General features: G+C 32.5%; 1 protein-coding gene across 2 annotated transcripts in view; it reads right to left on the bottom strand.

The window, feature by feature from the left end:
* The window catches only part of caly (ubiquitin carboxyl-terminal hydrolase calypso), a 59104-nt gene that overhangs the window by 4792 nt on the left and 41960 nt on the right, over positions 1-12352 (bottom strand). The window contains exon 7 of one of the 2 annotated variants that reach the window (XM_067269868.1): positions 4388-4605. In XM_067269868.1, coding sequence (XP_067125969.1) covers positions 4388-4605 — 218 coding nt within the window. The remainder of the gene's footprint in view (positions 1-4387; positions 4606-12352) is intronic. The other variant, XM_067269869.1, reaches the window with a different exon arrangement.

Here is a 12352-nt window from a genome sequence, read left to right as displayed (position 1 = left end):
AAAACAGCATTTATTTCCTTGAAAATAAAATTTTCCTCTACAGTATGTTTTATAAATACATACAAAAACACACACACACACACACACATATATATATATATATAATGTGTGTTATGATAAAGAGATTTTTGTTAACTGAACTCGATTTCTCAGCAGATTTGAATGAATTAAGCAACGATAGATAGGGGTAGTTATTGCAATAAGGTTTTTGTTTTCAGATTCAATGATTTGTTCTAGAGATATCAAGTTCCAAAATTCTGAAATTTCCCTATCATTTTGTATGAGGAATCAATAAGAAATTTTTTACAACAATTCAGTGTCAGGTTCACCAATGAGTCATCTATATATGTAGTTTACAGAAGAATGAATTACTCTGATAAAGTGTGTTAAATTTTCTGCACTTTGTAAGTATTTACTGATAGTTTTGTAATAACTTTTATATTGCTTATCACTGGATGATAAGAATAGTTATATAAAAGTTATTACAAAATTGTCAGTGGCTCCAAAGTTGTACCTCATTTATTCCTTTCTTAATTAGCACCTGGGTTCTATTGAAATTACCACCTAAAATGTGGTATTCAAAGAGAATTCTGTAACACATTTTTGTAGTTGGTGTTGAAAGTGCAAATATATTTCATGTAATTCACATGACAAGTAATTCTTCATATATCTTTAAATGACAATTTTTAATTCAAAATTAACTTTTCTATTCAATGCCTTATCCCCTGGGTACTGTGGTTTATCCACTAGATTTTTTATAATTCAAGTAAAAAATTATTTTTCCTGAAAATTTCAGGTTTTTAAAAAAAATTATTATTATTCCAAGTTTTTGACATTTTTGATATTCCCTAAATTTTTCTATCATTCCAGGTTTTCCCCAAGGAGACCAAACCCTGTTGCTGTTAGTCAGTTATGTGAATTATGTCTACTTAAATGCTATAACTTACTTTTTTGAAGTGTATTGTAAGATATTACTACTATGATCATACAATGACTAATGTACTTCAACTACTATACATTCATATGCCACAAAGGCAAGAGACTGATTAGAATCTAATGTTTTTGATCTAGTTCATAAACCATCTTCAGGTTCAAACTTTTAGAATAGAATCATTCAAAAGTTAAAATTCTGAAAATTAAAATTCTTAACTTAAATTTCAAATGATTTCATTCTAAGTTTGGTATACAGGGTGGGCCAGCGAAAACGAAACGGCAGAGTGTTCGTGTTCGTCCAAGCAAAGCACTTGGACAGGTCGATTTTACTCTTGAGGGGACATCTTTTGCAATAAAGTTTTTGCGATTCTGAATATTAACTAAACAAACATTTTTTTCGAAATAAATGCTTGTTTAGTTAATACAAAGTAAACGAGTTTTTAAAATTTTTTGTTGTCTGTTGTATTCAGAATCGCAAAAACTTTATTGCAAAATATGTCCCCTCGAGAGTAAAATCGACCTGTCCGAGCGCTTTGCTTGGACGAACACGAACACTCTGCCGTTTCGTTTTCGCTGGCCCACCCTGTATATGTATATACCAGATTTAGAATTTGGTTTGTGGAGTTGTTTGTGTATATGTTATGGACCAAGTGATTAATAGGTCATTATTCATAATGCTCCGACATCATAAATAATGACTAAAATAGGTGCGCAGCCTGATAAATATCGATTCATTTATTAAATTGACCAGACATTATGTATAAAGCTACATTTCCCTTGGGCAATTTGATTTTCAAAAAAGTTTACTTTTTTCATTACGAATTATTTATTTTTGTGAATTATTTCAAAATATTTTAAGAAAATCTTGCTCATATTATGTGGTTTGTATTAATGTAGGTATAGTTATTACATTAAACTCTCTATTAATCTACACACACTACATAATTTATTTTAATAATGATTCTATTTATTAACTTTGGCAATTACTTTGCACATAGCATTCAACAAAATAATTAGAAAAAATTTCACTTACAAACTGGAATATTTTTTAAAAGTATTATTAAATGTATTAATACTTTTTGTTAACATTAATTTAATTATTAACAAAAATAATATAATTTTGTCATAAAAATCAACTTATAGGAAACTTTTGGAATGTCATTTTCATATATGGTGTTAAAAAATTTAATATTTTGTTAAATTATCATTCTTCAAAATATCATTATCATCACTTTACCCGACAGATGTTAGCAGTATTCATATTGACCAGTCAAGGTGATAAATTATGATGAAGAACATAAAATTTATTACAATACCCGATATTATTTGTCTTTATTGATAATGACCAGGCATTCTTTATAATGCCCATATTAATCACTTAGTCCTTAACACACACACACACACATATATATATATATATACTGTATTTACTCGCATATAGGACGAGGTGTGACTTTAAAGATCAAAATAAAGAAACTTAGATTTATTAATACAATTCTGATTTTATTTCGTTTAAGCACAAATAAATTATTATTAAATGCACATATTAAGGCAAACAACCATGTTTGCCTTAATACGCGATGAATGGAAAACAAAACCAAAATATTATCATATGCATGACCAAAAAAAGTCTATTTTTAATGATCCAGAATGTGTTAATATTCATTAAAAATAATAATTTAACAAATATGAAATAACTACATTTATAATTATTGCTAAGAACTATTTTCTGTGGACAAATGAGATGCAATGCAGTTTCTAATTGATGGACGTAGGTTTAAACCAATAAACAAAGGGGATGTGTCTTAGTTTGTTTACAGCAGGTGCCAACTTACAATAGACTGTAGACTGGTATTTGATGAATCAGAAATAGCAACTGGTCATTCCTTTCCTCAAAGCTACTTTCAAACTGTCTGTTTGAAAGCAACATTCACCTTGATCTCGATAACACCCTGCTATAATGGGGGCATAAATTATACACAGTTCACAGAAATTATTGCAAAAATGAAAGAATGTTTTGCTTATGTGTATAGGACAACCTAGGTTTTTGAATCAATGAAAATGAATGAAAACCTCATCTTATATGTGAGTGAATACAGTATATAAACAACTCCATAGACCCGAATAGAAGAAAAGAATCAACCCAGGGTGGGACTCAAACCCGCAACTTCTGTTAACCATGCCGATACATTGCAGTTACAGGCAGAGTTTTTCTTCCAGAAATTCTAAATTAAAATTCATTTACTTATTATAATTATTAAAATTATCACAAGATGGTAGCTTAATCACTTACTTCTGGACAAATTACTTCATATCTAATTATTATTTTAGCCTTATTATAGCCCAATAATTTGGCAGATCATCTGACTTTAAAAGTCTGAATCCTTAAGATGATCTATGGACTAGATCAAAAATGTTAGATTCTGTTTAATCTCTATAATGTGTGAAGATAGTAGTAGAGGATATTACTGTTTTGCATAATGAAAAATGTAAAATTAAAAGATATACATAACATTCACATTAGCTGTAACAACATAAATCTGTTATAAAAACTATTAATTCTGACATATCTTTGACTTAAATTTTGATAATAAATCATTAAAGTCTTTTTGGTCTGGACCCTCGAGAGACATGTAAATGGTGGTCTATTATATAAATTTATATTCAACTAGCGGACCCGGCCACGCGTTGTCGTGGCTTAAAATGTATCTATTATAAATGTATAAAACTTCCCCCGTGGAGGGAATTTTAAAAAATCCCTTCTTAGTGTACATTCTCTTGACGAACCCTATTAAAATGCAATCAAAAACAAAAAAAAAAAAACACATCTAAAATAGTATAAATAGAAGCCGAGTTCTTCATGGTAAGTCTTATTCCTGTCCCACTCCCCGCGGGGAAATATCGAAAAATACCTCTTTAATGTATACTCTGTTGACGTACCCTATTAAAACGCAAAAAACCGCATCTAAAATAGTATAATAGAAGCAGAGTTCTTCATGGTAAGCCTTAATCCCATCTATCTCCCCCGGTGGGTGGGGAATTTCGACATGTATATTATGTAAAAACTTGTGTTTATTCAAATGCAACGTTATGTCAAAATTTCAAAGGAATCGGTAGGAACAGATGAACATTACATTTCTATTTATATAGATAGATAGAAGATGATCTGCTTTAGTTCATCCTCACAGAAAAGCAAACTTAGGTCGTCGGAGTTAGCGCCATCTGTTGGACATAAAAGCCTTAATCCTAGATGTTATCTTTTAATTTATATGAATGTTTAACGGAATAATATATAGCCTATGTCCACCCTGAAGGTCCATTCTAAATATTGGTGAAAGAATTTTTGAAATCGAATGAGTAGTTTCGGAGATTACCTGTTACAACCAAACTTAGTTACCTCTTTATATATTAGTATAGATATAGATATAGATAATATGTTACTTAAATTTCTTACTGATATAAATACCTGCTGCAAAGCTTCCAATACAATCTGCCTATTTGTTTTCAATATGCGAAGTTTCTGTTCATATGCAATTCTGCGGTCAGGAACTACAGCCATTAGATTAAATCTGACATCATGGAATGATTCACCACCTCCAGTAGCAATACCGAGTCTTTCTGTAATAACTCTGCCAAATTTTTCTGTCCAATCTTCTCCTTCTGCCCAGGGTCCTGAAATATTTATAAACAAACAACTTATTAAAATAAATTAATATAAATTCCTCTTCCTGTATGTTAAACTAAATAATAAACAGAAGTAATAATTTGAATGCTAATTCCTCTAGTATAGCTATATAAGGCTACTGTAATGCAGACATGAGAACAGTAGTGATATTAATCTCACAAAGTGAAATTATGTGCATGTAAAAAGTAGAAACTCTCATTAACAGGACAGAAAATCTAGCATATACAAATATTTAGCACTGTTTGATTTTTATCACAGCATTTTTATCACATTCTTGTTTTATACTGCATTTGTGCATTACTTCTTTACCTTGTTTTTGCTGTTTGTATGATTCAAAAATGGCTTTTTCAGTATATCTAAGCAAGAAGAAAAATTATCAAAGTTTTCTTCGAGAGAAATTAATTATTTTGTTACCACTTAACCCAAAATATAGGTTAAGTGATTAAAATATCATTGAAATAAAAATAGTAAATATTATCAGCAATCCATTTTTCTCCCTACACTCTTGAACAAAAAGAAAAAAAAATTATGCTGCTGCACAACAATGTTATACCCCGTTTGCACTGAGCATTTCAATCTAGATTGGCCTGGTGCAATGTTTTTGTCTATGCCAGATATGTATAAGCGTGCATGTGCATAATATTAATATTGATCTGTCCCATTTACAGTTATTTTAGCCAATGGAAACTTCATTGGATATTAGGTTATTGTTAAATATAATTTATTAATATGTCATAAATTGTTTCAGTTAATTTTGTTATATATACCTACATATTTTTGGGACAGTCGAATTGATTGTAATTCTTTAAAATTGTCATATATCTTTTTCTGTCTCAATAAATGGTTATCATTTTTTATATGTGCATTTATGGAAGTTCCATCAAGCGGAAAATAAATTATTTTTGTAAAATTTTCGGTGTAAATGACTTTATACAAAAATCTATTAGTGTCTTTATATTTATGTGACACATCTTACTTTCTAATTAAATACTTTCAAAAACTTTTCTTTTCATTCTCAAAATCATTTCAATAACACATCATCGTCAACTGCCGTAAATCATCAGGCTATAATTTGGCAATAATAATTATAAATTACTACTAGAGGAAAGTGTTAGGTGCCATCTCATATTAAATTTAATAATTATAATACAGGATGGCACCTAACGCCTCCCTCTAGGAACAAATTTATTAGTAATTATAATTATTATTGCCAAATTATATTGCCCGATGATTTATGGCAGTTGTTGGTGCGTTATTGTAATGTGTTTATATTTTTATATAAAATCATTTCATTTTTAGATACAAGTTTTGACTCTTTCAATTTTTCAACTTGAATTTTAAATGATTTTTTCTAATTACAAGTTTTAAATAAAGTTTCTAAGATTATTCCAAAGTTTAAACACCATTACTTAGCAATTTATAAGTTCTTTAATATCTTTTATTATTATTAATTTTTCTTAATCTGGATAATTTTTAAATCAAAATAAAACATTGTTTTTAGATAAATTTGATAAGAACGAATTCAAAAAGCAGGCATGCTCATAATGGGCAAAATCGTATTTAGCTATATTACGTAGCTGTAATGAACTGATACCTAGTGTAAACAAACAAATCCATACAATATTGATTTTATAACATCAAATTGTATACAATCTGAAGATAAAATACAAAATCTATTCTATATACTGTAATAAGAATGGTATTCAAATTGTGTTCTTCAGAACACAATTTGAATACCATAGGCTACCATATTACATTCTTCAAGGCTTCTACAGAGGTAAACACCTTTGCAAGCCTTACCTTTTATCATACATTCTTAAGACATTATTGCCTAGGATTCCACAAAATAAAACTCGAGCATGAGAGTTCCATAGCTATTAAAAAGCTATGTATGCATTTTCAGACACTTTTCAATTTCAAAATAACAGATAAATGTAATTACAAAAGCTTACTTAACTTCCAAACATAAAATCTATTTAAAACGGAGAATTATATTAATTTCAAGTTCATTATTAAATTTAGAAAACATTTTTCATCAGATAACTTTATTGAAAGAAGTTCAATTATTGACTTAAAGGTTACTAAATAACACTAAATTAAATATAAATTTCTTAAATAATTCCTTTGAAGTAAAATTCTAAAATGTATTTTTGTTGATTTTTGATTACATTAAAACCATTTTTCCATTCTTCTGATAAATATCACTGAGTTCAGCGTTAAAGTAAAATTTTCTTTATGCTGCAAGCACTTTCGACGAAGTTATGTTCGTCGTCCTCAGGCGAAAAAGAAAAAGAAAAGAACAAATTTGAAAGTGGCACGTGCGGAGCGTTCCAAGCAGACAACGGAAAAAGTTTCGTTGGCAAAATTTTAAAAATAGATTTTTAGCGTTTGGTAACTTCGCCGGTTCGAAAGAGATTTTAAATCGGCGCGACTGACGGTACATGCGTTGAAAAACAAGCGCGCTAAGTGTGCGACTGTTGGCATGCTTGGGTGTTTAGGCGCTTATAAAGAGTAACCCATATTTCGGGCAATTCCAGGGTGGGGATGTTGCATGCCTCTGATGTTATTGTGAGGAGCGCTTCCCAGATGAATGTAATCTTTCTATTGTTGCAGCTCTTGAGGAGCACTGTTTCCGACCATAGCGGAGTATAATCTTGTTGCAGAACTTTTCTGGCCAACTCTGTTGTTTGTCTTCCTTTATTTATATCATCCTGGTGTTCCGCAATACGGCAGGCGAGCATTCTTGTTGTTGCCCCTATGTACTTCTCTATTGCTCCTGTTGTTGGATTTTCTAACGGCACTGCGTAAACTCCCGATTTTTCTAATGCGCTGATTTTGTCTCCATCGTTGCATATGCTCCGTTTTTCGCCTGAGGACGATGAACATAACTTCGTTGAAAGTGCTTGCAGCATAAAGAAAATTTTACTTTAACGCTGAACTCAGTGATATTTATCAGAAGAATATACAACTTTAGCGTGAGTTTACATTTATTTTTTCTACCATTTTTCCATTTGTACAAATTGTTTCTGTCTGCTAAAAGCTTTATTTATACACCAAGCATTAGAATCAAATAAAACTTTACTAGTGCAAGTGTAATGACACTGATAACACAGGTCTGCAAAAATTTTTTTTTCCAGCTGCATGGGATATTTTTGCTGAATTATATGTTTTAAAGATCGGAGATTTTAAAAATGACTTTCGTAACATCCCATCACGTATAGGTTTTTTGCAAAATAAAAACAAATTTTTGATAAAAATTCTTATTTATTACAACGAACTAAATATATTACATTTTCTTACAACCAATCAAAAAATTGTTTCTGATATTTATATACAATTTTAGGTCTACTCTTTTTTCTTATGAAACCTTTCTTCTTCTCTTTGATGCTTCTCTGAAATCATTTCCAATTTCCTTCTCTGGTTTCTCAATTGAGCATCCAACAGTAGTCAGCTAACATATTGACATCCCATTTTCCTTGGTAACGTCTCTTAATATCGCAGATATCCTGGTGAAATCTTTCACCCTGTTCTTCACTGTAGGCTTCCCAAGTTTTCAGGAAAATAGTCAATTTGAGAATGTAAGAAATGAACTTTTAAGCTCATCTTGCATCCTTGAGCTTCTATGCTGCCAGCATGTGTTGTACAATGGTTTTGTAGTCAGGGTCCTTAGTATTCCCCAAAATCTTATGCACTACATTCTTGAAAGAGTCCCATGCTTCTTTTTCCTTTTCTCCCATTGTTTCCAAAAAAAGGGGATCAGATAAAAGTTTTCTTATGTCAGGGCCAGTGAAAACTCCCTCTTTTAACTTGGCTTCAGACAGTTTTGGAAACTTGGAATACAGGTATCTGAAATAATCCCCATCTCTTGGCAGTGATTTGACAAACTGCTTTATGAGCCCCAATATAATATATGATATGATATGAAGAGTTGGTAATAACACTTTTTCTGGGGAACCAATGTTGTATTGATGACGTTTCTCTCTCCAGGGGTTAAACTGTCTTGTGGTGACAGTCAGTTTTTGTCCAGTGCAGCTGTCTCTTTATTATCCTGTAAACAAAGAAAGCAAGGATATTTTGTATAACCTCCCTGCTGACCCAACAACATGGTTAGTATTTTGAAATCTCCACAAACCATCCATTGATGCTCTTGATATTTGATTTTCTCAAGAATCGTAGCCAAGGTAGTATAATTTTCTCCCATATGAACCGAGTGTCCTATAGGAATAGATGCAAATACATTTCCATTATGCAGCAAGACTGCTTTGAGGCTAGTTTTAGATAAATCAATGAATATGTGCCATTCTGATGAATCATATTCTATTTCAATGCACTTCATGAGCCCATGAACATCATTACAATAAACCAGATTTCCCTCTTTGGAGAAAAACTGAGTAAATTCTCTCTCTCTCAATGCCTGTACCACGAAAATGAGGTCCCAGATGATAGCAGGTTTTTGTTTTTTAGTCTTGATCCTAGCAATTTGGCTGCATCTTTTGAAAGACCCAAGTCTCTTACTAAGTCGTTCTCACTCTGAGAAAAAAGTCGAGGTCCTTGGTCAACAGAAAAATCTGAGCTAGAATCCCTGGGAAGCTAACGCGTCCGAGTCCTTTGACTCACTCAGGATGTCATCTAAATTAGAAGGTGGCTGTGGAACTGGTATTTCAGAACCATGGGACACTGGACGAATAGCCGAGTCAAGGTTTGGGTAAAATATTTTCTTTTTATTTTTTGTATTAAATCCTTTAACATCTACCGAACAGAAGTAGTAGTCAGTTGTGTGATTTTTCTGTTCACGCCATATCGAAGGAATGCCAAAATAAAATGAGTTTTTCTTACTCTTAAACCACAAAGGAAGATCTTCCTCGCATCTTCTGCATACCTTATGCAAAGCCCATGCTTTGTCTTGATCTCCAAGTTTCAACTTGAAATATGCAAAATAAACTCTCTTCACAAACTCACTTATGTCTCTTTGTTGACTTTTCACTGTGTATTCACCACAAACATAACAGAAGCTGTCAGAAGAAATTACACAACCTCTCCGAGCTATATTCCAGAAATAAAAATACAAGCACAGTAGTGTGAGGTTAACCGAGGGTAGGAGATGGAAGATGATTCTTACCTTCTCTACCTCTTAACGGCACAAGACCTTGAGGTCCGACCTTGTTTGTCAAAAGGATGACTAGGGATCAAGCGGTCAATGTTTATTTACGGATGAGGATCGTAGGATCCTGTTCACATCAGGAACTGACACCAATCTATCAAATTTCTCGTGGATAGATACGCGTTATTTTCGGAATCGTGGGATGCCTGATGATGATAATGCACACTCTTCTATAGTTAAATAAAAATACCCGTTTATTTTGGGATTGATATGAAATACATCAATTAACATAATTGGAAGTATTATTTATATTATCGAATCGAATTATTAAACCGCGTCTCGATTGACTGGAGAGAGAGAGTTTACAAAACATTGCGAGTAGTATAAATACCTTAGTAATCCTGAGATTGTTGACAAAGTCCGAAGAACAATAGTTCGTTTAAATATAAGAGTCAAATTGACTGAAGTTCAAATCGAAAGATTCGGGTGGATGGGATGGACGGCTTCAACGGCGGGAGACGATAATCCACGGCACGCACGCACACGCACACGCACACTTGACAGTTGTCGAAACCTTTTTTCTCTCTTGCGTCATCGTTCGTTTTCCTTATATTTTGGGATCTCGGGTTCGAGATTTCATGATGCACGTCAAGGGTGGAAGTCCTTTTTGACCAATGGTGAATTACATGATATAATTATTTTTCAACAGTTAACTCATCTTCTACAAGGAAGTATTACTGTGCGAACGAAGGTTTATGATTAATTTTTACAAGAAAATTTGTCAGGTGTTTTTCTGTTTTTTGTTTCTGTGTTTGATTTAACCCTAACTTTCGAAAATCGGTTGGAAAAAAAATAAAGAATTTAAATTGAATATCGGTATACTTATATTTGGGTCTTCACAGTAGCATTCGAATGCTGGATATAAACTGAGTGTGGCATTAGATGACCAGCGAGATACTGAACTTATTTAGCTTGTTGAAACATGATCTAATCCAACAGCAGATTGTTTATATTTATTCCCAGTATCCCAGATAACATGTCGAAACATGCTCAACCTCACCAGTAATATTACTTACTATCAAATTTTAACCTGTTTCTACACGATCATGCAACCTTCCTCCTAATGCTAAAACTACTTAACCTACCTCCCACTACCACTACTCTCTTCAACCATTAACATTTTTATTTATTTATTGCGAAGTCCAGCTATAATTGATAGAATTAATGTGAGAAGTCTTCATTTTAAGGCCATTTTTTAAATAAAAAAAATTACTAAATTTTAAGTTAACTAGGAATTTTACAGTAAATACAAACAAAAACTTGAGTGTAACAAAAAAATTGACGCAATGGAATTTTTTTCGTTTTAACCAAGTTGAAATCTATAAGAAAATGTATAAAAATCCTATGCAGTTTTTTACTTAAAGACCTGTGTAAAAAGTGACAATACTGTAGTAGAGAGAATTTACCTGTGGAAGAATGCCTTAATTTAAAAAAAAAAAAAAAAAAAAACCTAGTACCTCCTCTTTCCTAGATATGTGTAGCAATACAATCAATCATGCAGACAATCAGACAACACATGCTCCCCTGCAACAAATTTGCTTACCAATGTTGCAACTGCCATCTCTCAGGCTTGCAATGACCAAAGCTATTGATAGTATCCATCTGGTCCTGGAAATTCTCAATGAGTGACAAGTATGAAGATCAAACTTGTTGAGGGAGTATGGCGATGTAATAGAGACATTCCTAAAAAACTAGCAGTATGCAGAGCCAAGTGTTGTCTTGCTGGAAAATAGCCATTTGTAACTATGCCATAAAAGGCAATACATAAGGGTGCAAGGTTCTCTTAATTTATTACTGTGCCATCAATGTCTGACCAATTGTCATATGGAATTTCTCCCCAGACTAGCACACCAACAGATTGGGCAGTGTACCATTCAACAATAAAGGAAGGATTCAAGTACTCACCAATGGTCTTCCATACTAATATGGTGATTGATTGTTCTCAAGCAGAACTGGGATTCATTACTAAAGAATTATTTGGTGTAAGAAATTATTTTTCTAACACTTCTCCCACACCGGGTTGTATAAATAGAAAAAATTAAATACCTTCTAAAACCGATAACCGGTGCAAACTATTTTTTTAAATGGCGAACGTTTTCATTGCCCCTCCTGGGCTCTTCCTCAGGCCAATTCTGGATTTGATAATCGAACAGCATAAAAAATGGAACGTGTTCCGTAATTTAAACGATCGAGTACGTTGGGCAACCGCGTGCCGTTCCAAATATTTAAATTTTCTTTTATTCCGTTTGGGAACGATGTGCGCCTCCTATGATAAATACGCGTGACGTCAACTGATTTACGGCCTTTCTTCTAATAAAAACTGCCAAGCAGTGGAGAGTTTCCTTTCTTCCTTGAAATTAATACATGTTGTTGTGCGATCGGCTTTATAAATTTCAATTTCCTCCAGAGTTCTCAGATGTTCTTGATGTTGGGTGGTGCGGATCACCTTTGCCTCGTTAAAATTCGGTGTTATATCCTGGTTTGCTGCATACGTTGACAATGCCGTTGTGTATTTATGGCGGGTAATGTCGGATTTATGCTCCTTTATTCTAGTGCATAGTGGCGTTTAGTGG

The sequence above is a fragment of the Centruroides vittatus genome, unplaced genomic scaffold (genome assembly GCF_030686945.1).
Source record: "Centruroides vittatus isolate TY-2023 unplaced genomic scaffold, ASM3068694v2 contig_359, whole genome shotgun sequence".
In the NCBI taxonomy this organism is placed as follows: domain Eukaryota; kingdom Metazoa; phylum Arthropoda; class Arachnida; order Scorpiones; family Buthidae; genus Centruroides; species Centruroides vittatus.
This window is presented reverse-complemented; position numbering and strand designations above follow the sequence as displayed.